Source organism: Aspergillus vadensis (genome assembly GCF_003184925.1).
Source record: "Aspergillus vadensis CBS 113365 unplaced genomic scaffold BO88scaffold_1, whole genome shotgun sequence".
NCBI classification, from domain to species: Eukaryota; Fungi; Ascomycota; class Eurotiomycetes; order Eurotiales; family Aspergillaceae; genus Aspergillus; species Aspergillus vadensis.
In genome coordinates, this window is record NW_020292039.1 from 788,885 (window position 1) to 814,337 (window position 25,453).

At 51.4% G+C, this 25,453-nt stretch overlaps 10 protein-coding genes across 10 annotated transcripts; 4 read left to right on the plus strand and 6 right to left on the minus strand.

The window, feature by feature from the left end:
- Window positions 1–686: 686 nt before the first annotated feature.
- alg13 (N-acetylglucosaminyldiphosphodolichol N-acetylglucosaminyltransferase catalytic subunit ALG13) lies at window positions 687–1,675 on the minus strand (the record flags this gene model as incomplete). Its single annotated transcript, XM_025709734.1, has 4 exons — window positions 1,164–1,675; window positions 961–1,099; window positions 829–901; window positions 687–767 (listed from the first exon to the last, which is right to left on the minus strand). Exons 1-4 carry the CDS (start codon window positions 1,501–1,503, stop codon window positions 687–689), a joined length of 633 nt encoding a protein of 210 aa, XP_025568094.1. The 5' UTR covers window positions 1,504–1,675.
- A 136-nt stretch (window positions 1,676–1,811) lies between these two features.
- On the plus strand, window positions 1,812–3,413 carry BO88DRAFT_399986 (mitochondrial 37S ribosomal protein mS35). Its single transcript, XM_025705450.1, has 2 exons — window positions 1,812–2,406; window positions 2,490–3,413. Exons 1-2 carry the CDS (start codon window positions 1,848–1,850, stop codon window positions 3,077–3,079), a joined length of 1,149 nt encoding a protein of 382 aa, XP_025568095.1. The 5' UTR covers window positions 1,812–1,847; the 3' UTR covers window positions 3,080–3,413.
- A 646-nt stretch (window positions 3,414–4,059) lies between these two features.
- Window positions 4,060–5,725, minus strand: BO88DRAFT_439806 (uncharacterized protein; the record flags this gene model as incomplete). The annotated part of the gene is made up of 3 exons (XM_025709735.1): window positions 4,060–5,084; window positions 5,182–5,212; window positions 5,282–5,725. The coding sequence occupies 3 exons, from the start codon at window positions 5,723–5,725 to the stop codon at window positions 4,060–4,062; spliced, it is 1,500 nt and encodes a 499-aa protein (XP_025568096.1).
- Window positions 5,726–7,229: 1,504 nt separating this feature from the next.
- Window positions 7,230–12,120, minus strand: BO88DRAFT_483385 (putative chromatin remodeling complex subunit (Chd3)). The gene is made up of 3 exons (XM_025712219.1): window positions 11,662–12,120; window positions 8,029–11,590; window positions 7,230–7,974 (listed from the first exon to the last, which is right to left on the minus strand). The coding sequence occupies exons 1-3, from the start codon at window positions 11,968–11,970 to the stop codon at window positions 7,379–7,381; spliced, it is 4,467 nt and encodes a 1,488-aa protein (XP_025568097.1). The 5' UTR covers window positions 11,971–12,120; the 3' UTR covers window positions 7,230–7,378.
- A 146-nt stretch (window positions 12,121–12,266) lies between these two features.
- BO88DRAFT_483386 (RNA methyltransferase) lies at window positions 12,267–14,052 on the plus strand. The gene has a single exon (XM_025712220.1). The coding sequence runs from the start codon at window positions 12,388–12,390 to the stop codon at window positions 13,891–13,893; it is 1,506 nt and encodes a 501-aa protein (XP_025568098.1). The 5' UTR covers window positions 12,267–12,387; the 3' UTR covers window positions 13,894–14,052.
- A 108-nt stretch (window positions 14,053–14,160) lies between these two features.
- On the minus strand, window positions 14,161–18,263 carry BO88DRAFT_399989 (putative SNF2 family helicase/ATPase). The gene is made up of 5 exons (XM_025705451.1): window positions 17,931–18,263; window positions 17,804–17,830; window positions 17,598–17,741; window positions 14,577–17,537; window positions 14,161–14,510 (listed from the first exon to the last, which is right to left on the minus strand). The coding sequence occupies exons 1-5, from the start codon at window positions 18,048–18,050 to the stop codon at window positions 14,397–14,399; spliced, it is 3,366 nt and encodes a 1,121-aa protein (XP_025568099.1). The 5' UTR covers window positions 18,051–18,263; the 3' UTR covers window positions 14,161–14,396.
- A 217-nt stretch (window positions 18,264–18,480) lies between these two features.
- BO88DRAFT_399990 (uncharacterized protein) lies at window positions 18,481–19,951 on the plus strand. Its single transcript, XM_025705452.1, has one exon. The coding sequence runs from the start codon at window positions 18,760–18,762 to the stop codon at window positions 19,546–19,548; it is 789 nt and encodes a 262-aa protein (XP_025568100.1). The 5' UTR covers window positions 18,481–18,759; the 3' UTR covers window positions 19,549–19,951.
- Window positions 19,895–20,606, minus strand: BO88DRAFT_399991 (uncharacterized protein). The gene is made up of 2 exons (XM_025705453.1): window positions 20,239–20,606; window positions 19,895–20,176 (listed from the first exon to the last, which is right to left on the minus strand). The coding sequence occupies exons 1-2, from the start codon at window positions 20,450–20,452 to the stop codon at window positions 19,995–19,997; spliced, it is 396 nt and encodes a 131-aa protein (XP_025568101.1). The 5' UTR covers window positions 20,453–20,606; the 3' UTR covers window positions 19,895–19,994.
- Window positions 20,607–20,631: 25 nt separating this feature from the next.
- On the plus strand, window positions 20,632–22,671 carry BO88DRAFT_327790 (putative AP-3 adaptor complex subunit mu; the record flags this gene model as incomplete). Its single annotated transcript, XM_025702523.1, has 4 exons — window positions 20,632–20,666; window positions 20,718–21,137; window positions 21,210–22,185; window positions 22,333–22,671. The coding sequence occupies 4 exons, from the start codon at window positions 20,632–20,634 to the stop codon at window positions 22,669–22,671; spliced, it is 1,770 nt and encodes a 589-aa protein (XP_025568102.1).
- A 129-nt stretch (window positions 22,672–22,800) lies between these two features.
- BO88DRAFT_399994 (tyrosinase family protein) lies at window positions 22,801–24,740 on the minus strand. The gene is made up of 3 exons (XM_025705454.1): window positions 23,854–24,740; window positions 23,713–23,798; window positions 22,801–23,656 (listed from the first exon to the last, which is right to left on the minus strand). The coding sequence occupies exons 1-3, from the start codon at window positions 24,253–24,255 to the stop codon at window positions 22,924–22,926; spliced, it is 1,221 nt and encodes a 406-aa protein (XP_025568103.1). The 5' UTR covers window positions 24,256–24,740; the 3' UTR covers window positions 22,801–22,923.
- Between the last annotated feature and the right edge of the window lie 713 nt (window positions 24,741–25,453).

Sequence of the window (25,453 nt, forward strand, 5' to 3'; positions counted from 1 at the left end):
GAGAGAACGTTGGGGATTGGGGATCGGGGAAGAGAGAGGAGAGATCGAAGGGCGCGGGTGTTTTGTTGTCGTCAAAAGGCACGGAGAGGCCCCGCGGCCTGGTCGGTTGCTGGGCGAGGACGCGGAACTCGAACGATGTCGCAGAACTTCTCTCGGTAGAGTGCTTGAGCTCGATTGCTCTTCTGCGAGGTCAAGAAGTAGAGCAAACCAGGCCGGAGGGAAGGATAGCTGCGGGTTGTTCTGCGCGTATGTTTTTGGGGTCGAGGAATGGGAAGCACAGACCAGCACCGCTCCAAACTCTCGGAAATCCCAACTATAACTCTATCTACTATCTACAACCCATCACAGTAGGGTAGAAGGCATTACAATCATCATGCTTTGCTCGCCATATGGTCAACTAATAGAATCATAAATATGTCTGATTTCTTCAATCGTCCCAACCGGATTGGCTACTCCTACAGATACATTCCCAATAACCTATATCTAAGCGTTGTTAAGCCACCATTGAGCGGATTGTCCAAGACACTGATGAATCCAGTCGTAAGTAGAACCGTCCGTTCTACCTTCCATGGCTGTTTGGTCTCAAAGCTCCTCATTGCTCAAGGCTCACGGCCAGCTACCCGATGACTTCCATAGTCATGATAATTATAATCGTACCACATAGTGGCGGCGTCATCCCAAACAACTTACAGATGTATCGCTTTCAATGCGCCCGGGAGAGTGGATTCGACCGGTGCTAGTGATAAAGACCCAAAAGCGGCTTCAATCTAGGAAGCCCAGTTCGTCAGACATCACGCTCTCCAGCGTTGGCTGGCGCCGCTGGCTTACTCCACACACAGGCGGCCAAGCCAGCATCTGAGCTCGCAGCTTTTCTGCACGAGCGAGTGCGCTCGAAATTTCCCTGAAAGAGAGTGAGCTTGTCTATGTCACCCGAGCCTAAAGACCGAAAGAGTAGCGTACCAGTAGTTGCTGGCGACAACATATCCCTGCTTCTGCAGTTCCTGTGCCAGTTCTTCCTGGTGATTATCCTTCAGGGTTGGGTTCGGTACAACAACAAGCGGCACACCAAGCCGTAATGCTCCAAGAATACTTCCCGATCCTGGACCCAAACCATGTCAGCCACCTCAATTAAGCATTGGAGATACTGTAGACATGGGCATTACCAGCGTGGCTGATGATTAATCCCCCGACTCGATCCTCAGACGGATCAGCTCGAGCCAAGCCCATCTCCTCGTCTAATCCAGCCTGGTTGAAGTCGAATCCAGCGATTTCAAGTCCATGGCGGCTTTCACTATCAGGAGGGCATCTGTTCTGGAACTCATCCCAAAGAGCCTGGCCGTCCTTGCCATATTGCATAAGTAGGTGGGTAAACCCTAGTTTCTGTAATGCCAGCAGACACTGGTCTGCCAGGATTGACTGTAGAAGAAGATGAAAAGAAGCTGTAGCACCCACAGTCACGAAGCAGACCTTTGTAGTGGCATTTGGTTGAAGAGGAGACGGCATGATGGTTAGTTAGTAGGCGGGTGATATCCCGCACGGAACAAGACTCAAACGTGGCCAATCTTGCCAACCATCTCAGTCTCTAGGGAATATAGTCAGTGTCGTAACATCCAAAGACTGGCACCGAACATGCCAGACTCTAGATGGAGTTGGCACGGAAAGATGCAAAGGCAAGTACGAAGTTGCAGTTGAGGTAAGTAGTTCCAGCCAATTGTTCGGCGGTGAAAGTCACTGCCTTCCCGAAACGGTTTAGTGGCACGCGGCGATGGAAGGAAATGAAAAACATCCGCCGAACTTCCTCCACTGCGCCTCTCATTCCCAATATCCCCAGACTTTCCCCTCCCCCAATGGCCTCAGTAGCTCGGTCGCTGGGCCGCTCGGCCTTCTTCCTGGCCCGGAGAGGGCCTATCTTCACCCCCGTCCGCCAATTCTCCGCGACGCCCATCTCCCTCGTCTCAGAAGATCCGCCCGTCCCTGAGGAGCCCAAGCGCCCTCGTCCGCAGGACCTGCCCCCGGCACCCGAATACTCGCCTGATTTCCTCTCGAAAGAGGAGCGGGAGCAATATGACTTGATGTCTCCGGAAGAGCGAAAGGCGTTCGACGAAGCGAACCGTGCTCTTGTCTCCGAATACAACGACCCCCAGGCCCGTGCCGCCATGTTCGCCGAGCTCGACAAGGAAGTCTTCCAGATCGAAAGAGAAACACATATGCGTTTCGAGGCCCCGAAAGTCAGATCGAACGGCTTCTGGGCGGAAGACGAACCAGATGATCTGGCTCTCGTTGAGGACGGCGATGAGGATTTCAACGATGACGAAATGACGAGCATGGCCTACGCACAACTCGAACAGCATCGTGAAATCAGAGAATACGCTCGAATCGCCGCTTGGGATATGCCATTGCTGAGCAGTATGCAGCCACACCTACACCCAGACTCCACATAATTTTCCCCTCATGCCAGACACAATTCCTTTGCTGATAATTCGCAATAGAGCTCGCCAAACCCTTCACTCTCCCTCCCGAATCTCACATCCTCCGCTTCCGCTACACAACATACATGGGCGAGCAGCACCCCGCCGAACCCAAGGTCGTTGTGGAGCTGTCCTCCAAAGATCTGACCCCCAAATACCTTACTGAAGCGCAACGCCAGACCTTCCTCAAACTCGTCGGTGTCCGCTACAACCCCCAAACCGATATTGTGCGCATGTCTTGCGAGAAATTCCCGCTCCGCGCCCAAAACAAGCGCTACCTTGGTGACACCATCAAGTCGTTGATCAAGGAAGCGAAGGAAGGTGACTCGTTCGCCGACGTCCCTCTCGATCTGCGTCACCACAAGCCCAAGGTTACGCACCGCTTCCCCGAGTCTTGGGTTATGACACCCGAGCGCAAGAAGCAGCTGGAGGCCACTCGTGCTGAGAGACAGCGTCAGGAGCAGGAGCGGGTGGACGGCAACAAGGTCGTTCTGCAGGCGGCGCGGACCCTGCCGGCTCTGAACCCTGCGTTGAACGCAAAGGCCACGGAAGAGCGGGAGAAGGTTGCGGTGAAGGTCAATGCAAAGGCTCAGAGGAAGAGGGTTCGGTGAGCCGAGCATTGAGCTGTGATGAGTTCTGGAGGGAATTCAAGGGAAACAAACACCACGCCTCACTTCCACCGTGATCGTTATTATTTACGAGAAACGGAGGGAGTATGTCCATATGGTAACCTGATGTGTCTGTTTTCGAGGGTATACTGTAGTATTTTCTTTGACCTGTGTAAGCTCAAACAAAACAGGGCGGCGCATATTTCGCAAGGTTGTATTAGACACTATTATCTTATGTCAATGTATTATATCTCATTCACCGTTAACTAGCACTTTCCTCTACTGATTTCAACTGCATAAATCCTGATACTGTCTGATTGGACCTATTAGCATCGGGGGATGATACACTACGCCGCAAAGGCTCTGTTGATTTTACATTCCATATATTATGAGGTTCTGATATGTACCTGGTACTATAGACATGGCACATGCCATAAGATCCAGCATACCAAACCGTTTCAACAAAGGAAGAGAAAACTAGAGGAACAGAGCAAGCAAAGGTAGTAAAAACACACGGAAAAGAAGAGAAGACAACGGGAATCGAAACTCATAATTAGCACATGTAAAAGAATCAAAGGACAGAAGACAAAACAAACCACCGAGAACCTTCAGCACAGGACGTCGATTATGAAATTTTGACAATCCGCCGCGCCTTGCGCCGGTGGTATGTATCCTGACGACCACTTTTTCCCTTTCCAACCTAATCGTAAACGAAAGGAGAGACATCTGGTCTAGGGCACAGATGAGGACCAGAGAGAACTAAATGCCGATGGCAATAATATAATGACCTGGCATCCTTGAGCCATTCACACCTGCCGGACTCATCAACCTTGTAAGTATATTTAGTTCGACTAGTACTCGCCGTGTCGTGTATCATATCATAAAGGATTGAGACCCTGTATAGTTACGTCTCATATTTAATTGAGAATGGCTTGAGCAGTGCAGGACTACTCAAGCAGCGGGATTCGTTGGACGGCCGGGCTTTAATCATCGTCCTTGGTGCCCAGGCCTAACAGATCAACTTCGAAGGACCCGTCACACGATTTACCATACCCTCTCTTGGTACCGATAGCGCCGAAGGTCGCTTTGTGTTCTTTCTTATCTTTGTGTCGGTCGCGGACAATATCGGGACTCGAGTCCGAAGATGCAGTGCCGGACTGTGTTAAAGGGGAGGCATGGCGAGTAGCCGGCTCGGACGCGCTATCTAGGGCAGACCGGATGTTCGGGCTTGGGTGGTCAACCTTGGAAATGGGAGATGCAACGCTCGGCGGAGCAGTGCCATAGCCTCTACAACCCCCACTGAATGCATCTACTTCGCTTGCTTCAGGTTCGGACTCCTGCTTCAGGACAGCAGGCCGAGGCTGATACAACCGGCGGGATCTTTGTGCCTTCTTGGAACGAGGCTTATAGGTAGAACCACCGGCCAGCAGGTACTCCGAGCTCCCGGACATTGGAGTCGGCATTAGAGATTGTATACTGCGGACGAAGTCCTCACGCTCGCTGTTGACACTCGCAAAGGCGGCGGTGCCATTTGCGTTGGCCAGCCCGCGCATCTTCCCGGGCGCAGATTCCACGGATGTGTAGCTGGGGTACTCTAGAAGAGGGTCAAAGGATAAAAGATCCATTTTCGAAGAATTCTTTGCTCCGTGTCTCTGGGGTATTTGAGCCCTGGACGGTCCTGCGGCGGCATAGACAGGCCGTGACGCTCCAGGAAGTGCCGCTGGCGAGTGCTGAATAGCATAATGAGACTTCTGCTGAGAGTCCCTTTCAAAATCAGAAATGTCCGAGATTACGTTTGTCCCGAGGCGAGATGGGTTGTGGACCGCTCCGAAACCCCCATTGTCAGTCAGTGGCAGAGCATGACCGATTTGATGACGAGGATGAACATGTCCATTCGGTAGTAGACTGGGAATGCCATACTTCTCACGATACCAGCGGGGAATGTCACGGAGGCCAAGCTTCTCGAGCATCGCCGGGTCGCCAGGCATCTCATGTTTGTAAAGGCAGCCTATGGTCATATTAGTGGTCATACTACACAACCAGACGACTGAATTACTAGCCTTGTTGTAGATAGTCACACTCGCCATGGCGAATCCAGTACGAACAGTATTCTTTCTTGGTATTGTAGTGAGGTCCCTGATCGAGGGTTAGTCACACGCGTTTCTCTTATTTAAAACCTTTGTAATGCTACACATTAGGACTTACTTGTCTAGAACCCACATTGCCAGCAATACTACCACCACTATTAGGCACCAACCAACCGTTACTGGACGAACTGGGCGTAAACATGCCGCGAGAAAGACCATGCTGTATCAGCGTTGTAATAGCCAGACGCTCGTTTGTCGGAAGAGATTCATCGGAAAGAAGTCTCATCAACGCGGCCTGTAAATCGGAGTCACGGGTGCGGTGTCCGGTCGAACTCGTGGACGTCCCTCGAGTGGAAGCGGGGCCAACTCCTTCGACAACATAAGACTGGGGTCTCATCTGTACAATCCCAAGGCTCGTCATTCCTTGGGTTTCACTGGCTGCTAGCACACGGGGAGCTCCACGAATCGAGATATGCGAGGGGAGCTCATCCACGGCGATAAGGGGAGTGAAGGTGCCATTAGGACGAGTACAGAAGTACTGGGGATGAATCGTGGAGGACATTATGACTTGGCAGCATAAAACTGCAACCAGATATTTGGATGATGTCTCGTAAAGAGATGAAGAGTCGGGAATTATAGATCCTAGATTAAAGTGTAGTGGTAAGTGGCTTGCGGGAGGAAAGAGATGAGAAGGGAGATGGAAGTGTTCAAGAAGAAGCCAAGGGAACCAAGAGGTAGGAGGAGAAAAAAGAATGACGGTAGGCGAGTGCGCGTTTCAGAGCGCGTGGTGAATGGCTTGGGTGTATGAGCGAGAGAAATGTCACTACCATTCACTGAAGCCGGCAGTGGGGACTGGATAACAGTACTGACACGGAAAATTTGGAATCATTAAAACTAATTCAAGCAGAGGAACTTAAATATAGATGAATGCATAATATATAAGATAAGAAAGCTTATACGGACAATGCCATTAAAGGTAAGATAGAAGGGATGGCAACAGGTGCAGGATACAAGGGATTATTCGGGAGTCACCGTAAACATCCACAGTTAGGGAAAGGAAGGTTCCGCTAAATTGCGGAGCAGACATCCAAGAGGGTGGAAAAGCAGCAGGAGAGTAACGTGAAAGAGCCCCCAAAGCGCTTTAACAGCAGGCTCCGACTTGGGTCCAGTTGTGGCTCAATTCCGCCAGTGTTTGTCCGATGATGTTGGTCAGTACAACATCCGGCTCGGATGGCTGCAGCCCTCCCACCCTGGCACACACGCTGTTCTGGCCTGTCTTGTCGGTTTCGTTGGGGACACAATGCCCCATCCTTGAAAATGGAGCCCTTTGACAGTCATCTATTTTTTACCTTTTCTGCCATGATCTCCCTGTATCCCGTGGACTCCCTTGTTCCCCTATGATGGTTGTCAAAGGCGGGAAGCTACCAACACCCATATTGGTAGTGTATATGGTTTGGCCACTTCGTATGGTGTTTCCGAGAGCCGCCATACTTTGGGAAGCTCCCATACTCTGTATAAATCATGCTGGTGGCATATTCCCATTCTTTGAGACATTGAGTGCCGATAAAACGTGGCGATACAAACGGCTATATCAGCCATTGGTGTTGGTGACATAGCGACACCAACTGCCCAGTAGATCAGCAGTAAACGGCTTCCTGTGATTAGTCAAATAGGGATAGCGTTTGAGACACAATGCGGACATTTTCTACACTTACAGCCCTATCAGCGATGGTGCGGCCTTTTTCACCAAGGCCATTGTGCGACTCGAGAAATGTTGACATCTTCTGGAAGAAATTAAGCTATCCCACAAGCTTTGAACGGGGGCCCCGGATATAACCATTCGTCAGGTGAGACAGGGGAACTGGTCTGCTTTAAGTGTAAGTATATCGGCCAGGGGTCCAGTGAGGAATGCGATGACAGCTGCAAGGAGGGAAAATGACGGCGGCAGAAACCGAAAGGCCACAAAAACATGTGACCATTTCGGTTTACAGCCTCAAAGGGAAAGTGCCTCAGGTTCATTTCGGAAATCTCCAGTCATGCCAATGATATGATTGGGTATGATGTCTATGTACTATGTATGTACATGCATCCATAGCGATGCAAGATTGCAGCCCGTACGCCCAATAACCCCGAAGAATCCCCGTATATGCTTTTGATCCATGCACCATCAACTCCTCGCTGTCTTAATACTAACTATGGTTCATGTCCCGAATATCTATAAGGATTGCGAAATGGCTGAAGGGGGGGCCCATGCTGGTTGCTGGTATGTCGACTGCCGTGTGCCATCGTTTGAGGTGAGATCGATGATGGAGGTGGTGGTCGCGCCAACGGCACTAGGTGCCTCATGTGTGGCCTGTGTGGTATGTTGTGCGGTAAGATCGATCATCGGAGAGTTCGTCGTCACAGCAGCACTGGCATTCGAATCGGTGGTGGGTATGCCAGGATTTGTGAGACTCGATGCAGCCTTACTGGCTTGCTTCCTCTTACGCTGTGCAAGGTCCCCACGGACCCCATTCAAGTACTTTTTAGCTAGCTGGACAAGTTCACGGTCCTCAGTACTTTGCTTCAGAGCGGCAAGCATTCTGGCAACTTGAGTATCTGACCGCAAGTGCGGACATGTACGCGAATACCCATAATGGGCAAGCCCGCACAGAGGACAGTGTTCGACGCCTGCCATCTTCAGGCGGCAATGTCCAACTACGTGGACCCGGTTGCACGCTAAACAGGGTGGCCCCGGATGGAGGACGGGGTCTACATTGCCATCTAACGGGGGCGGTAGATTCTGCTTGGTAACGCGTTGGAAAGCACGCACTGTGGCTTCTGTTAGTTGCCAGAAGACCTTACTCGATGCAAGGGCGCTCTCACCTTTTGCGACCTGGTCCATGTCGTCGGAATCCAGCTCGGGCGCAAAATCGGATTCTGATTCCATTGCGTCGTCCGCTCTGAACTCCCTGTCACTTTCCACCTCCTCACGAGCATGGCGGTCTTTGTTAGGCGACAGCTCCATTAAAGTATCGTTCGCATAATCCACAGCAGTCCGTTTACGTTTCCCACGACCAAGGGTTTCAGCCTTTCGTCTGGCTTCCTCAGCAGCTGCCTGCTCTCGCTCCCGCAGGATTTTTTCCCAAACATCTGCACTTGGCGCAGGCTCTTCCTCCACGTTCTGCAGTTGATCCTCGAGATTCTGGTTATCGTTCGCCCAAACCCGAGCAAAACTGAACTGGTTACCCTGATTGCTGTCATCGGGTGTGCTAGCTTGCTCGGCTTGACTGCGGTCAAGAAGTTTGTCAACCGATTCCGGATCGTAGCGGACGTCGCCAGAGTCATCGTCATCAAACAAGGCCTGAGCACCGTGCCGCAGAATGGTCTCCAGGTCTCGTCCATCGTCTTCCTCCGAAACCATGCGATCAATGAGGACATGGTCAAGAACCATTTTCTTCTTGCCAATCTGCATGATCTTCTCTTCGGCACTTGCCCGGGTCATGAGCTGAAAGACGAGGACCTTGTTCTTTTGTCCTATGCGATGAGCACGGGACAATGCCTGCATATCCTGATGTGGGTTGAAATCGGGATCCATAATAATTACAGTATCAGCGGTAGCTAGGTTAATTCCAACGCCACCAGATCGAGTTGATAGGAGGAATGCAAAGTACGGTGAGTCTTCGGCATTGTATGCATCGATAGTCTTTTGTTTCTCGAGCGATGACATTCTCCCATCGAGGCGAAGATACATTAAACCGACACCTTCCAGAAAATCTTCAATGATGTCCAGATTCTCAAGGAATTGACTGAATATCAGAACCCTGTGGCCGCGGTTCTTGAGTTTGGGCAGCATTAGTTCCAATAGCTGGAACTTGGCAGCTGCATCTACCAAATGTCGATGCGAAACGGCAGCGTTGCTCGTTTTTTCTTCGATGGCCCTGCTGTAAACAAACGGATGACATAGGCATTTCCGCAGCTGCATCAAGATATTGTTGAGATTATGCTTTTCAGTCTGTTTCAAGGCACGGGTGCCTTCTTTCCTCTGGAAGATTGCCTTGATAAGCTGAGGGTTCTTAGCCAATATGGATTTGTACAGTTTCTTCTGCACCGTAGTCATCGAAACAGGGACAATAATCTGTGCCACTGGGGGAAGAAAACTGAGCACCTGGGCTTTTGTCCGTCGCAAGAAGAATGGACGAATCATATTATGTAGTTCAAGTATATTCTCCTTTGATAAATCCCCATACACGTTTTCGAGGTCATCTGCCCTCTTAGACGGATCACAGAATTGCAACAAATTAAAAAGCTCTCTTATGTTATTCTGGAGGGGAGTGCCCGTCAAAAGAATCTTGAAAGGAAATTTAATTCGTGACAATGCATCGTACAGTTGACTTTTATCGTTCTTTAGCCGTTGCCCCTCGTCCACGATGAGGCCAGCCCAAGGTACTTTCGATAGCAGTCTTCGGGATGCGTCGTCGACAAGGGTTTCGTACGAAGCTACGACAACGTGGCACCGAAGGCTTGTATCGTCATCAGCGAACATTTCATAGTCTTGTGCTAACTTCCGCGAGAATGCCGATCCATAGTATGTGACTACCCGCAGTGAGGGAACCCATGTTTTGATCTCCTTCCGCCAATTCGGGCACGTCGAATTTGGCACAACAATCAGGAAAGGCCAGCATTTATGATATTGAACAAGGGTTGCGATTAGGCCGATGACCTGAATGGTCTTACCGAGACCCATTTCATCAGCCAAGATAGCGTTTTGCTGTTTGTACCACATGTAGTAGAGCCAGTCAAGTCCGTCCTTCTGATAATCCATGATCTGTCCGCCTGTCATTGTCTCTGGCTGCCCACTTTTGACAACATTGGAGCTGAAGTTTTGCTTCCGAACGTGAGCAATACGCCGTCTGAGGTTGTCTTGGTTGGGTATGTGAGTATACTCCCTTTTGACCCAGTCTTCGTATGCAGCTCGGTAACTCTCCCACCTCTCAGGGTTGCTGCTGCGCTCGGGAGGCGTGTCCCAGGTGACCTCCTCATACGGTAAACCTTTGAATTTGACGTACATTTCTACCACATCATCCACACGTGCAACGTCTTCTTCGAAGGTACGTTTGCGGCCTGTGTCAGGCGAGGTGCCGGAGAATCTTACATCAAAGACAATGTCCACGAGTAAGAAGTCCTCAGGAATTGCTTCCTCGGCGGTCATACAGGGTTCGAGGCTTTTATCTGACCTCATAAAGGCACGTCGCATGTGATGATTCACAAAGCCCCAAACCCAGCTGCCCGGCATCCAGGTGGTGTGGTTGTAGGACTTATTCTTCCACTTGATAAGGTACTCCCTATCTGCTCCCTTCGCGGCATCTGACTTGTGGACCACAGGGCGCCATGCGACTATCGCGCCAACTTCTCCAGGTACTGATGCACAACTCTCACACTGCCATGTCATGTGCGTTATTTCGGATAAGTGTTCGAAGTGGAAGCCTCTGCGGCAGGTGGTGCAGCGGAAGAGCAGGTTCTCGACGTCGTTGACCCGGGACATGTCAAAGGGCGTTATAGGATCTTTACCATCATTCTGCTGCCGGAGTTGTTGCTCCTGCTTGGGTGTCAGACGCTCCCGGATCGGTTTAGACATATTCCCTTTGATATTGCAAATTGAACAGCGGCCTTGATGTGGGTTAGAGGGGTCCTTGGCATGAGAAATACCCAGACAGCGCCGGCACTGGAGAAGAAATAAATCTTCAGCCACTTTTGTGACAAGATGTTCTCGCGCAGAGCGTGGACCGAGACACCCTTGGTGGTTGGCGCTCGTACATCCTTGACAGAAAACCAGAGGGCCTTTCGCGTAGTCATCGCCAATGATGTGGCAGACTTCGCATACATTCCTATGGCGTTGGCGAAATGTATCATGCTCTGGGACTTTGCGAAAGAACTCTTTAGCCCCAAAGAACTTCTGCATCCGAGGAGCATCCTCAGCATCTGAAATGTCATCTTCATTCCTCTCGCGCAAGCTTCTCTTCTTTGACTTCCGCGTCCTTGTAGAATGCCGTGTGCCGTTGGGTGCACTATAATCGCTTTCATCGGAAAGCGAGACGACCGAACGCGTATGCTTTTCGCGGCGTCGCAAGACTCGACGCTTCTTAGAGGTAGCCCCTGAAGACGCAATTATGTCCTCGCTTGAAGGCGACCTCTTCCTTCTGGTGCGGCGGGTTCCTTCATCACTGCTGATGGCCTCAAAGAATGCTGTGAAACCAGATCGTTGACCACGAGTAGTGCGCCGGGAACGCCTCATATCGGGTATATCTGACTCAGAAGAGGGAGACTGTTTTTCGGAAGGAACAGCTGAAGCTGACCGAGAGGAGATGTAGTGATCTGGTCCGTAGTTGAGGAAGTTGGAGAGAGACTCGGGACCGTTCTGGAGGGACTGTAGTTGCGCGAAGGACATCTAAGAAAGAAGTCGATTGTCAGTGATATGACGGAGAAGTGAGAGTCAAAAGAAGCCCACGAGATACCTACAGTTTCAGTTTCACCACTCTGCAGCTTCACCTGATAGCTCAGTCCAGCATCTGCCTCGGATATTTCACTAATGACATAGCGGACGTCAAAATGTCCGGGAAGAAACTCGTACTGCGACAGATCACTGGTTGATGTGGCTGGGATTTCAACCGTGACAGAAGGCTCAGATACTGATTGCGGCTCAAGCTCTTCCTCACGACTCGCTGTGGGATTGTTGAACTTGGCGAAGAGCTCCTTGACCATATCTCCATCGTTGTTTGCATTATCCGGCCCCTCGCCGCTACCGAGCGTTTGTAAAAGGAGATCCATGATGCGGGGAGACTATTAGAGCAACAAAATACTCAACAACAAACGCTATTCTAAAGCAAGTGACCACATAGAACGACCGTTAAATGAGCAATATGCGCGCTAACATAATTGCAGTTGGACCCCCAATTCCGAAGCGGGTGATAATGAGATTCCAGACTCGCGCGTTTCCCCGACAAACGCGAAATTCCGCGGCGGAGCAATATTGATGCGCTTATCTTATCGGGCGGTGAGCAGGAAAAAACCACCTCCAAAAAGGCGGAGATCGTCGTTGGCAGGACTCTCCGCCTAGCATACATCTCCCAACGCCAGCAGAATTCTTACCGTCTTCAAGCTCATTGTTCGAGAGTGGATGGAAAGAGAGGGTTTCTAATCTCTATAGACCGGTCTCTACTGTCCGTCACAGCTCTCTGGACTACGATGTCTCTCCAATCGTCTCTCACCTCTCTTCGAGCTTACCTTCGACCCTCAATAGCACCGTCAGCTCATTTGCACCCCGTCAGACATGCATCACTGAACTCGGCCATTGGCCGGGGCATCCGCAGGTCACAATATGTCGATGATGTACCTCAACGACGCAATTCCGCCCGCGATGCTCGGGATGTTGGGCGCAGAAGAAACATGGCCAAGCGTGACAAACGCCCAGAAGCGCGGGAGCACCGGTCTGGAACCGCATTCGACGAGGAAGAGTTCATCAAGAAAGGGACATTTCGCGCATTGCCTCGCGCATATCAAACAGAAAGAACTGTAAATAAAAGAGGGAAAGATGGAAAGAAAATCTATACGAATGAGGAAATGAGGCACCCTGATTATGTCGGCGATGATCAGGAAATCAGGAGTGGGCGTTTCCGCACATTATCCCAGGATTACCAGAGCAGGCGTCCTCCGCCTCGCGAACATCGCCCCACCGACAAATTCCCCGAAGAAGTCAAAAGTTTCGTCAAAGTTCCCCTCTCAGTGCCTTATACCACGCCTGCATCGCAGTTTGTTTATGGAATCTCTGCATGTATGGCTGCATTACGTGGCAGCCGTCGCCGGCTATACAAACTCTACCTCTACCAATCAGAGGGCCAAGAATTAACCCCGGAGAAAATAGCTCTACGAAAACTGGCACTTTCGAAGAACGTGCCGGTGAAAATGGCTTTTGCAAGCTGGCGCCGGTTACTTGATCAGATGAGTGATGGCCGACCTCACCAAGGCTGTATTCTTGAGGTATCCCCTTTGCCTCGGCTGCCAGTGCAATATTTCAGGCCCGTTCCATCTCCTGGGGTAGACCACTTCAGCCTAGAGCTGGGAGCGCAATCGCGAGAAGAAGCACAGGTCAATACTATGAACAATACAGTTGACATCAACAACACCTTCGGGAAAAGATATCCTGTTGTTGTACTACTCGACGGCATCGTCGATCCCGGGAATCTCGGCGCCATCATTCGCTCCGCCTACTACATGGGAGCTGACGCCATAGTTTTCGCGGGCCGAAACTCAGCAGAGATATCCCCAGTAGTTATCAAGGCATCTGCGGGAGCCGCAGAACATATGACATTTCTTCACGTGCGAAATGAAGTCGATTTCATTCGACAGTCGAAAGAAAATGGGTGGCGGTTCTACGCCGCTGATGCGCCGGGCAAAGGATCTTCATCTGTATATATGGACCCGGCCGAGTTTGGGAATGAGGGCACTGTCTCCCAGGCACCGAGTGTCATTATGATGGGCAGTGAGGGCGCGGGGCTGAGCCCCCACATCCTTTCCCAGGCAAATGCTGTTGTTGGAATCCCTGGTGCTAAAATCAGCCCCGAGTTGGGCGTGGAGTCAGATCCGGCCAGGGTGGACAGTCTCAATGTCAGCGTTGCGGCTGCTTTGTTGATGAATATGTTCCTTCGGGTGCCGGTTTCATGGGCCAAGAAGGAGGATACTAGGGTCTGGTGAGGAGTGAGCATCTGTACAGTAATAACAACGACATCATATGTACACCTACGTCTGAATCGCATAGTATAATTTCATAGCATACTACTATACTGAGAGGCTTTTCTCGAACGTGAAAAGAATCTCTCAAGACTGTCATACAAGTTAAGCAATCATGACCAGTCGAGGTATGAAGAGCTCTTTCTCCTGTCCTTGAGGCTTCAACCTCAGAAGTCACCGAGCTGAGTAATATACTGGATGATCAGGTTACGAATTCGAGTGCACTATGTGATGGAAGACAACATTCAAAGGTCTTTTTAACCACAAGGTGTCATTTTACAAAAGCGAAGGAGATGGAAGATGATCATAAAACTACAATGGCATCTATCTGCCAACGCCGGACCGACATATATGGAACAAAATAGAACCAACAAACCCTCCCTCCTCAAGAAAAATGGCTTCCCAAACAGTCTACAGAATAGTCGTAACAATCCTCGTCATCGCCCACCTCTGATTACAGGAAGAGATCATTTCTTGCGACTCCTCGACTTGGGTGCCGCATTTGAAGAGACACTGGCTGCCCGCGATGTTGAGGTAGAAGTTGCCTTGCTGCCACCCTTGACGGCCTTGACTTGCTTGTTCTGTGCATTGGTCAGCCGAGCTACTCTCTTATGACTGTTTATGATAGGAATGTCAAGGAAACTTACAACTGCACCGCCCTTCGTCTTCTTCTTGGCGGGTGGGCCCTCATCCTCCTCGGCTTCATCGTCGTCACGGTCACGTCCCCGGCCCTTGCCGCTCTCACCGTTGGCCTTTCCATCAGTTTCGAATTCCTTTGCCACGGTGTTCAGCAGGGTGGTGCACCGACGTCCAATCTCGACTGGGGTTCGACTAAGGAAGAACCAGTCAAACCGGAAGAGGGGAGACTCGCGGATTTCGTCACGGATCTTCTCGTAGAGACCTTCGCCATCGACTCCATATTTGTCCAGCATTACCAACAAGAACCGATCCTCCTCTTCCGTATAGACCTTCTTGTTGGTGGTAGACACAGTGTAGTTGATCTTGACTTGCTGAAGTGGTACGCGGTACATTTCCATCTTCTTGCGCAACATTTTGCGCTGATGATTCATCTTCCGCAATTTATCCTCGCCCTGCTCGATGACACGGAGATACTTGGGATAATCCTGGATTTCCGTGTACCGCTCCCAGAATACTTGCGCGTACTCCTCAATTTCTTCCGGCTCTTTGCTGTCCACCTCGGTGGCGATCCCAACGTAGTCAGTACGGCCGAACTTGGCCGAACCGTTCACGAACTGTTGGAAATCCCTGCGGTTCCAGTTGGAAAAGCCTTCTTCAGACATCTTCGCCTTCTCCGCCTGCTCATCCTCCGTTAGTGGCACTGCATTGTCAATCTCCTGTTGTTCGAGATCACGTTCGGCCTCGCGCTCGCTCAGCTCTTCTTCCGGACCATCAGGCAGAGGAACCTTGTACCCGATTTCCTTGTGGAAGTAGGCCGTCTCCTTCTCCTGCAGCTCCTGAAGCCCAGGCGGGAAGAATTGCCAGTCATGGACAGTGATCTGCTTTGGCGCCCGAGGAACCTTGGGCTTGGGATCAGCCGTTCTACCACCAGTTGCCAAAGCCTGGCGATAGTATTTGTCGATAGAATAAAACTGTTCCTTTCGCTCTCTCTTCGCCGGGTTGATCCAGTTGATACCAATATCCTTCTTGCGATCGGTGAAGTCTTTGCCGTTCCATTCGTACGCACTTTCGGAGCTGAATTTCTGCAAGTCGTCGATACCAAGCTTTTCATACTTCTTGTTCAATTGCGCAGTCCGCTCCTCGCCCTTTCGCAGAATGTTGTCGATATCATCTTCGGATATCTGGTGTTCCGCAGATATGGTGGTGTTGGCCTGGGTGTTGAAAACATTGGCAGCTCCATGCTGGATCATACCCAGCAATTCTTCCTTGGACGCGGCATTCTTCGTCTGCTGCTGCGCGCGTCCCTGTTGAATGACAAGCTGGTCGAGCCGCAACTTCTGTGCGGCACGTTCTAAGACTTTTTCTTCGATCGCATTCTCTGTAACAAACCTGAACACCACGACCTGTTTCGTCTGTCCGATACGATGGGCACGGTCCATTGCTTGCAAATCCGCCTGAGGATTCCAGTCACTATCAAAGAGAACGACAATATCGGCCGTCGTCAGGTTGATACCAAGACCTCCGGCTCTTGTTGTGAGCAGGAAGATGAACTTCTCTGAGCCCGGCTTATTGTACTCGTCGATAGCAGCAATTCGGTCCTCGTGGGCCGTTGTACCATCGATGCGGCAGTAGTTGTATTCGCGGAAAACACAGTAGTCTTCGAGAATATCAAGGACACGACTCATTTGGGAAAAGATGAGTACGCGACTTCCCTGTTTCTGCATACGCGCCAGCAATTTGTCAAGAATAGTCATTTTTCCAGCATTGTAAATGAGATGCTCATCGGTGGTGTAGGGTGGGCCAGGCTCAGCACCTTCAAAAAGGTAGGGATGGTTGCAACATTTGCGAAGTTGCATGACGATATTCAACAAACGGGTCTTTGACTCACGCTTGCCAGCGGCGCCATTGACCGCATCGATATCTTTTTCGAGGATCTTCTGATACCACTTGACCTGCATTTCCGACATGGGGACGTAAAGATTGACCTCCTTCTTGGGCAGCAAGCTCTTCTCGACATCACTCTTGACACGACGAAGCAAGAAAGGTCGCAGAACGCGATGGAGTTGTTGTACGACTGTATCCTGATCGGAGTCTTGTCCGGAGAACCATTGGTCGAATGCCTCCGAATCACCGAAAACATCTGGCAACAGGAAGTTGAGGAGGGCCCAAAGCTCGTGGAGGTTATTCTGCAGTGGGGTACCGGTAATCAGTAGTCGGTTCCTGGAATGGAAAACACGGATTATTTGCGCCAGAGAAGACTCCTCGTTCTTGATCCGATGGGCCTCGTCGATGATGATGTACTCCCAAGCGAACTTCTTAAGGTGCGCCTTTTCTCGAAGAATCATCTCGTAACTAGTGATACAGACGTCGAAGTTCTCATCGAGAAGCTCCTCATTGATCAGTTTGTGTCGCTGTTCCTTGTCACCCTGAAGGACAAGGACATTGACCTCAGGTGTCCATTTTCCAAACTCTCGCTTCCAGTTATCGAGGGTAGATTTCGGGACGGCGATGAGGTGCGGGCCGGTGATCTCGCATACATGTCGGAGGTAGCCAAGGAAAGAAATGGTCTGCAAAGTCTTGCCCAAGCCCATTTCATCCGCCAAGATACCTGAAATACCGTTCTCATGCAGCGAGACTAACCAGTTCAATCCTGCAATCTGGTAATCGCGCATTTCTCCCTTGATGAACGGCGGGGAGTCCCGAAAGACCGTGTTGGTTTCGCCGCCGGATTTTTCATCTTTCAACAGCTCGGCGTCTTCTTCCTGCTCTGTTCTGCGACGCCTTTCACTACCTGCACCGCCTGAGCGCGACGAGCCCTTCTTCTTGGCCTTTGCCTCCTCCTCAGCATTCTGCCGGTCGATTTCGGCCATGATCTCCTTGATCCGCGGATTAGGGTTGGTTTCGATGAAATGACGGAATAAATCGGTTAAGCCGAGGAGGTAGCGAAATCGTCGGATAGAATCATCTTCCTATAGTGACACACACCGTGAGCGACAAATCATCAAAACACGACCATCGCATTGGCGTACCTTCGATTCATCCAAACGACCATGCTTCTTGCCCAAGATACTCTTTCTCATGTGGAAAGCTTCAGACCTCCGTCTCCGGCCATCCAAAGGCGCTGCGTCGCCTGCAACACTGCTCGCCGTGGTATTTGGGTTTGTATCCGAGTCCTAATTTGTGTTAGTCGGCTCATACGTCAGGCAGATCGCTGAGTAATTGGAACCGCGTTTACCGTGTAGTCTGGAGTGTCCTGGTAGCCCTGAATTAGGAATGTTGTCAGCGGGAGCGCTTTGCCGTCAAATCAAGGACGCGCTTGAAGATAATACATGGCGCAAAAGAGGGGATTTGCGCTAACTCACCGTCATCGGCGCGTCTGCGCTATCCACGGGTACCGACGTGACAGGCTCAGCATTCGCGTCTGTCATAGGGGTATCTGCCTGTGATGGCGAGTCGGGTGTCGGTTCAACTGAAGGAGCCATCGCCATCCACAGCGCACCGAGCGCAGCTGTTCGGTACTATACAAAGCGGGACACGGTTTGATATTGTAACAACCCAGGGTAGAAAGCTATCGATAAGACCCCTAGGAATATGTAAGATCAACTACCTCTTGAAAAGCTGGCTGTAGAAGATCTGGTGGGAGAAATTGAAGTCGGGGGGTGCGCACAAAGGAGGTGCGAAAGGAACAAACAGTGACGGATGATGAAAGGACGAAGAAGCACCGCCAGTCGCGCTCATGGGATGGCAAATGGAATTTCGTCGGAGAAAGCGCGGCCAGGGCACGCGCTCATTGGACGGGAGACGCGAGGGCGTGACTGAGTCATTTCTGAGTCAGCAGTTGGCGGAAGACCAGTTTCCCCGCTGTGGGTCACGTTACCGGGACAGACGCAAAGAAAGATCAGCTGCGCCAGCGTCCTTTCCGAACGGTCATCGCCAGCCAACGTCCTTTGTTTGCCTGCGGATCTTGTTGTTTCTCCCTCTATAACGCCCCATCTTTGGGCCTGTCTCTTTTAGTCCAGACTATCAGTCATATCTGCCTCTTCCTGATCTTTCTTGGGGTTGCCTCGGAGTTTGCCTAACCCCCTGTTTCCCAGAAGCACGGTTCAAGTCACCCCTCCTAGTGACGCCAACGCTAGTATTTATTGTCAAAAGTCTCCCAGGCAGACTGCTTCTGCCACCACACACCACATCATGGACTCGATGAGATCCCTAAACACGTCACTGCCCAGCTCGACGCCTCGGCCACAACCTCCTGAGCAGCTCCTACAGTCGTTCAAGGCTGCTGCTCTCTCCGTCACGAACCTCTACAAGAATGCTGTCTACGAACAGTCGCAAGCCAAGCAAGCTGGATACCAAGAAGCAATTGAGGATTTACTGCACTTCCTAGACCGGGAGAACCTCGGTCTTGGGGACGGGGAGGGCTGGAAAGTTCGGCAATGGGCCACGGAACGGAGTGATGGAAGTGGTGCCCCTAGCGACGATGATGAGGTTGAGAAACAAACCAGAGGCGCAACGCCGGCTGCCGCCCGCAAGGCACAGCCAGAATCCGAACCGATCCGACAGCCTTCCAAGTTATCGTCGGAGGAGCAAGCTCCAGCCCCGCCGCAGCAACAGCTGCCAACACCTTCGACCCCTCATGCCTCTGAATCAAACGACTTCGATCGACCAACTATCTTTACGTTTACTGCCGGGCCCACCTTTCCGCAATTCCCAGAACAAGACATGGACATGCAAGCAACCGACAATTCGACTCCAGCGTCTCAAGATGGTGCCCCGGTCAGCGTCTCCGTCCTGCCTCGAAACGCCCGGCAACAGAATCGTCATAATAACTTCACCCGCTCAAACACTCGGTCGTCCCCTCATGAACCGTCCGTCGGGATCGGTTCGAAACGAAAGCTGAACGTGCCCGATTTCTTCGACTTGTCTGGTCTAGGCAATCGAGACATATTTGGGGGCGGCAAACGTGGCCGCTTCACCTAGAAAATATGGTATCGACGAATAGACGAGCATATATTCTCACGGTCACGCAGCGGTCAATTGCATTTTTTGTGGTTTCTTCTTTGTTTTTCTTTCGGTGCATTAGTAGGAGTATTGCATGTGGCCCTTTGGTGGGCCACGGGTCATCTTTCCGCAGTCATCTTCATTCTATCCTTGTGCTCATATTCTCTTTGTTTACATCATTTCCTTGTCATATCCCATTTCCTTCGGTCATCATTACTATTAAATATAGAGGTTATCAGACATGGCGATACCCGGTGAGGCGGCTAGTGTTATATTAATCGTACGATCCTTTCTATATACTGTTTTGTACATGTTCATTAGTGGTGAAGCGCTTGACTTGATGTGCATTCCCGTCATCAGAAGAACCAACTCCAGAGTAGAATATATGGTATAGAGTACATGTTATACAAAGCGTCGTGGTTTCATCAGTTGAAAGCTCTATATATCCCCATCCCAACTAGTGTCGCAGAGATGGTGAAGAGCCCGAGACGTCGAGATCCCATCTTATACTTGGTTGTTCCTTGCATGATTGCCTTTTCATTCATCTTGAGGTTCTTCAATCCCGAGTAGTAGCTGTATACACCGAGACCGATGAATGCGGCGGATCCTGCAAGCCATCAGATTAGCTATAGTATCATGATTATCGCCCAGAAAGAAAGATCAAAGTACCAGTAACTCTGCACGATAGACAGTCATCATATGCGTCCTCCGCAAGTGCACGCTTCGCGTCCTTGGGCTGGACATCCAAGGCGCTGTTATTCTGGGTAGACGAAGACATTGTTATAGAATCAATGAGAGACACAAAAGAAAAAGGGTCGTTTAGAGAGCAGTCCAGACGAGTCTCGATCCAGGAGACTAGCTCGTTGCGGCGAGCTGCAGCCATTCAAAGGAAATGCATGAGAAGGCGGGGATCGGCGGCAGAACGAGGGGCTTTTGGACTCCGCTAAATGGGGGCCGATGGATCACCGACCATCATTGCTGCACCATGACCACCTCTGCCTACTACATTACGCCCCTACCGGTCGGGATAGGTCGCCTTCGCCATCATGAGCGGCCAGATCGATGCGCTTTATATCTATGATGAGCAGAGGCACGCCGTTCCTTCCAATGTTCTGATTCTCAGCAGTCACTGACCTGTTTTCTTCCAGCAATCCGATCGTCGAGCAGGTCTATCGCTCCCGTCCGCCCTCCGCATCGGCCATTCTCCCCCTCTATAACGCCTATGCAGCTCCGCGCCCGTCACTCATTTACTTTCCAAACACAACCCCGCCGGTAACAGTGTTCTCGGTAGTGCAGTCCAACCTGCTATTCTTGGCGCTGTCCGAGGTAGATACGGAACCGCTGCTCGCCTTAGAATTCATTCATCGGGTTGTTGATGTTCTCGAGGACTTCGTTGGAGCACCATTGCTTTCCACCAAGATCCAGGCGAACTATGATGTGGTCGCACAGCTTCTGCACGAAATGTGCGATGCGGGGGTTGTTTGCAATACAGAGCCCAATGCGCTACAGGAGGTAGTGGAAATGCCAGGATGGATGGGGAAGCTGTTAGGCGGCGTTGGATTGCCTGGGTGAGTGCCCACCATTACCGGATGAAGGTCACCATGCTATATACAGTGAATTGACGGCTTTCTTATGCGCAGATCGTCGACACCGATCCTGGGACAACCCAGTGCCATGAAGCAATCAGCCGCCGCCGCGGCCCAAGGACCTGCAATTCCCTGGAGAAAGTCCGGAGTGAGACACACTTCCAACGAACTGTATGTTGATATTATCGAGTCACTTTCGGTGACGATGGCGCCATCAGGACGAATACTCTCTGCGATGTCTTCCGGTACTATCGCCTTCACCGCCAAGATATCCGGTGTCCCTGATCTGCTTCTTTCGTTAACAGCACCCGGTGGTCAAAAAGCCTTGGGACGTAAGTTGGAGCTGCCGGTTTTTCACCCATGTGTGCGACTGGCGCGCTGGCGGGAGAACCCTGGCGAGCTCAGCTTTGTACCACCAGACGGGCGGTTCATTCTTGCCGGGTACGAGGTGGACCTTATGCCCACAGACCCTACACTTGATCAACCCCCGAGTCATATGGAGAAGCTTTTCTTGCCGGCTATTGTGGACATTTGTAAATCGCTTGGGCCGTCTGGCTCAGACTTTGAGGTCCGCCTTATTCTCAACACAAATTTCCCGGGATACTCGTCCTCTAGCCGACCTGGTGTCGGGCGTAGCGGATCAGGCACATCTACACCCTCTTTTCTCGGGGGTGGAGGCGGCAACTCCTCAGCGCCAGCGCTAGAAGAGGTTGTGGTGACCGTCCCGATTCCGAAATCGGTCCGGAACATCACAGACATGCAAGCCAGCCGTGGAGAGGCTTTATTCTCACCGGGCAACGGCGTATTAGAATGGCGCGTGCCGACCAAAGATGCCGGCACAATTTCCGGGACGGCGACGCTCCGGTGCACCGTCGTAGGACACTATGCGGATGACGAGCTGGACGACGACGTCGAAGAAATCGACGCAGACACCAATCTCCTTCAGGGCTACTACGACGCCAGCGCGTCTTACCAGAACCCTGAGGCAGACACGACAAAACGCAAGACTAAGAAAAAGAAGAAGAAGAAGGTCGTCAAGAAATCATCTTCCCGCGCAGCAGCAGCGGCAGCGGCAGCAGAAGCCTCAGCTTCTTCGCCCGCTGAACCCCTCTCCTTGAACCCGGAGGATCCCGAACAACTCACACATACTCCTACTCCTGAACCCGAACAATCGCAGACGCTTACACCGCCCGTTCAATCATCCTCGCCGCAACCTCCACCGTCACTTCCCCGGTCACAGTCACAATCACAGAAACAGTCACCCAGCCGAGCCTACTCGGATTCCTCCATCTTCCTTTCGGCGCCCCGTAAAACCAAGACCCAACTAAACGCGACACTAATGCCTAATTCGGCAGCGGTGTCGTTCTCCGTTCGTGGCTGGCTTCCCTCAGGGCTCAAGGTAGAGAGCCTGAACATCGATCCGCGGCGGAGTCGCGGACTAGGCGAGGGAGTGAAACCATATAAGGGAGTGAAATATATCTGTATGAGTCGGAAGGGAGTGGAACGGAGGTGCTAGATACTACATTGCTATACATCTAACAATTGATATATTGGATATGACAAGTACTTTAGGATTACTGCCAACTCCAGCACTTACTGTAAAACGAAGGACATACTAGTATGAACTGTTGTATGAGTTTCTGACTTTCTCTCGTACTAATAAGATTATGAAATTCACATTTCAGCATCACACATACTATATACATATTCTCATTAGGACTATACAACCCATCAGTCTCAACAGTATATACACCCACACCTCCCCAATCTAAACATAAGCATAACAAAACGGCCCCTTGGTCGTACTCATCAACTCCTTCATCCTCCTCGGCACTCCATTGGCATACCCCAAATCCACAACCGTCTGCAAGGTAGTATTCTTACTAGCCGGCTCATTCAAGAACGTTCCCGTTCCCGAGATCGCATACTCCCTACTCTTCAAATCCAGATTCTGCCAAATCCACCAAACCCGATCAATCATACCATGATGATGCCAGAAAGCCGGATCTCCAGGGCTAACATAGACATCTCGTCCCGGATCCCCACCCATACTATAGTGTCCGGAGCCATGAACACCAATCGACCCACTGCCAGGCACACCCTGCATGGTCATCTCGAAGTCCCAGACATCGTCGTTATCCAGGATAAGCGAGGTGATCTTGGGGTAGGTGTTGTACTTCTGCAGAAGGGCGGTGGTGAGACTGCGCTTCATGCAGCGGGGGTTGTAGTTGAGGGGGTTGGAGACAGAGGCGGTACTGCCGCCGGGGAGGGAGAGCGCGGCGGGGCCCATGTTTACAGTGTAGTTCTTGAAAGGTCCGCTGGTTACGCAGCCGCCGCCGGTACCCGGGGGCAGGATTATGGCGGCGTAGTTGCCGAGGTAGAGGGAAATGTTGCCTTGGTTGGGGATGTAGTAACCGTTGCCGGACATGGAGGTCTCAGAGCCGTCGAATACTTCGGACGCTTCCATTGTGTGGATGGCGTCGTAGCCCCAGTCCCAGTATCTGCGGGTTGAGGTTAGTTGGGGAGTTTGGGGGTGAGGGAGAAAAGAGGGGCGTACGGGAAGTCGCCTGTGTAGTGGCATTCATCACGAAGGGCTTGCTCGAATTCAAAAGTGAAGTAGCGGTGCCATGCGAGGAAGGTTCCCTGAAACACTTATTAGTGTTCTGGATGGGTGTAGCGGAGAAGTAGTAAGGTATACCGTATAGTGGATCTCCAGAGTCTGGTTGATATGCGTGGCGAGGAAGTCATCGTAGCGAGTCTTAGCACCTGGGGCTAGATGCGACGGGGTGCGCGAGGGAAGCTTCTGCAGACAGAGCACCGAGTTGATGTACTCTTTCTTCTCGGGCTTCGAGAACGTCCGCCAGTCACGGCGGATCCGCAGCGTTCCTCGCGTGCAGGCCTGCTTGTCCTCGGAGCTGCTGGGGAGATTGGCCAGAGTCTGGTCAAAGGCATAGCTCGACAATTGCTCGAGCTTGGCAGCTGCGGCAGCCACGGCAGCGTCGGATGCAGGTGGGCTGGCCAGAGCCGTATGGGAGGCTGTGGGCACGGCCCAGGCCTGCGAAGCAAGCAGGCCCAGACTGAGGGCCTTGAGAGCAACCATTGGGTTGGCTTTAGGGCAGTGAGAGGCAGAGGCAGGACAGAACGGGAACGCAGCCTGAGCAGAGAAAGAGGGTCCCCGAAAGGGGAATGCCAACCCTTTAAGTGTTCATCCCTTGTTTAGATCGCCTAGATGCTCGTATCTCGCTATGGGCACGAGGCTATGCTATTGAGATCGGATGGCCGGCGAGAAATAGCACAAAGCCCTAATGGACTAGGATGCTGGCCGAGCAAACATGGAGTTCGAGACAGCTCCAATAACAATGGCAGTCTAAGCAGTTAGGGTGATGCGCTGTCTGCTCTAGGCATGTCCGAAAGCTCCACTATCGGTTCCAGACTCCGCCAGAGTTGACCGGACGGGATGAGTACATATGAATGGTGAGAATCATGTTTGCTGGGGTAGGATCGGAAGGCTCTGAGCCATCGAAAGGAGAACGTGGATGGTGGATGTTAATAGTGAGAATGTCATATATGCAGGGCTATCCCAATGTTGTACTTCCATGAAGAAGATGCCTGGAGAAGAGTAAGTTTCGAGAGTATCATACGGTATGGGACGGAACCCGCTAAGCGATGGCGGCTCGCGGGTCCGACTGTCTGACACCAAACCGGTTCCACCCTCTTTCTCCTTCCTCCAACAACCAAGGCTCCCTCCTCCCCGGCTGGATCGGATCCTTCGATCCCTCCCAATATCTCCCAATGCCCTGAAAGTGGAATCGCTGCTCTCAGTGGCTTGACCCGCTCATCGATCGATCCCTGAACGATCCCGCCTGTGGTCCAAGTGTGATCCTCCATCCAAGACCAAACACAGACGATCAGTAAACATTGCGAGCCAGATCTACCAATGGAGCATTGTATATGCGTAACATTCTGCTGTCTTTGGCTTGCTTCAAGCCATTTTTACTAGTAAGCTATCTTACTATGGTCCATTGTGTGAGACTTCCAGACCAACTGGCTTGGTGCTTGACTAGGCGAGAGAAATTAATTTATATCTAGATGAACCCTAATCCTAGCTCTTACGCTAAGTAAACAAGTGCTGTGCCGCCGGAGATTTCCGCTCGCAATGACAGGAATAAACAGATTCGAGTACACGTACTCTTACAGGGGAATCGCCAGGGGTTTCGCGTTCGGCCTGTGTTTAGTGTGTGGGACTTCAAGCTGATGCGCGGATGGCACGATGTCAGCTCCACTCACAAACGTTGTTG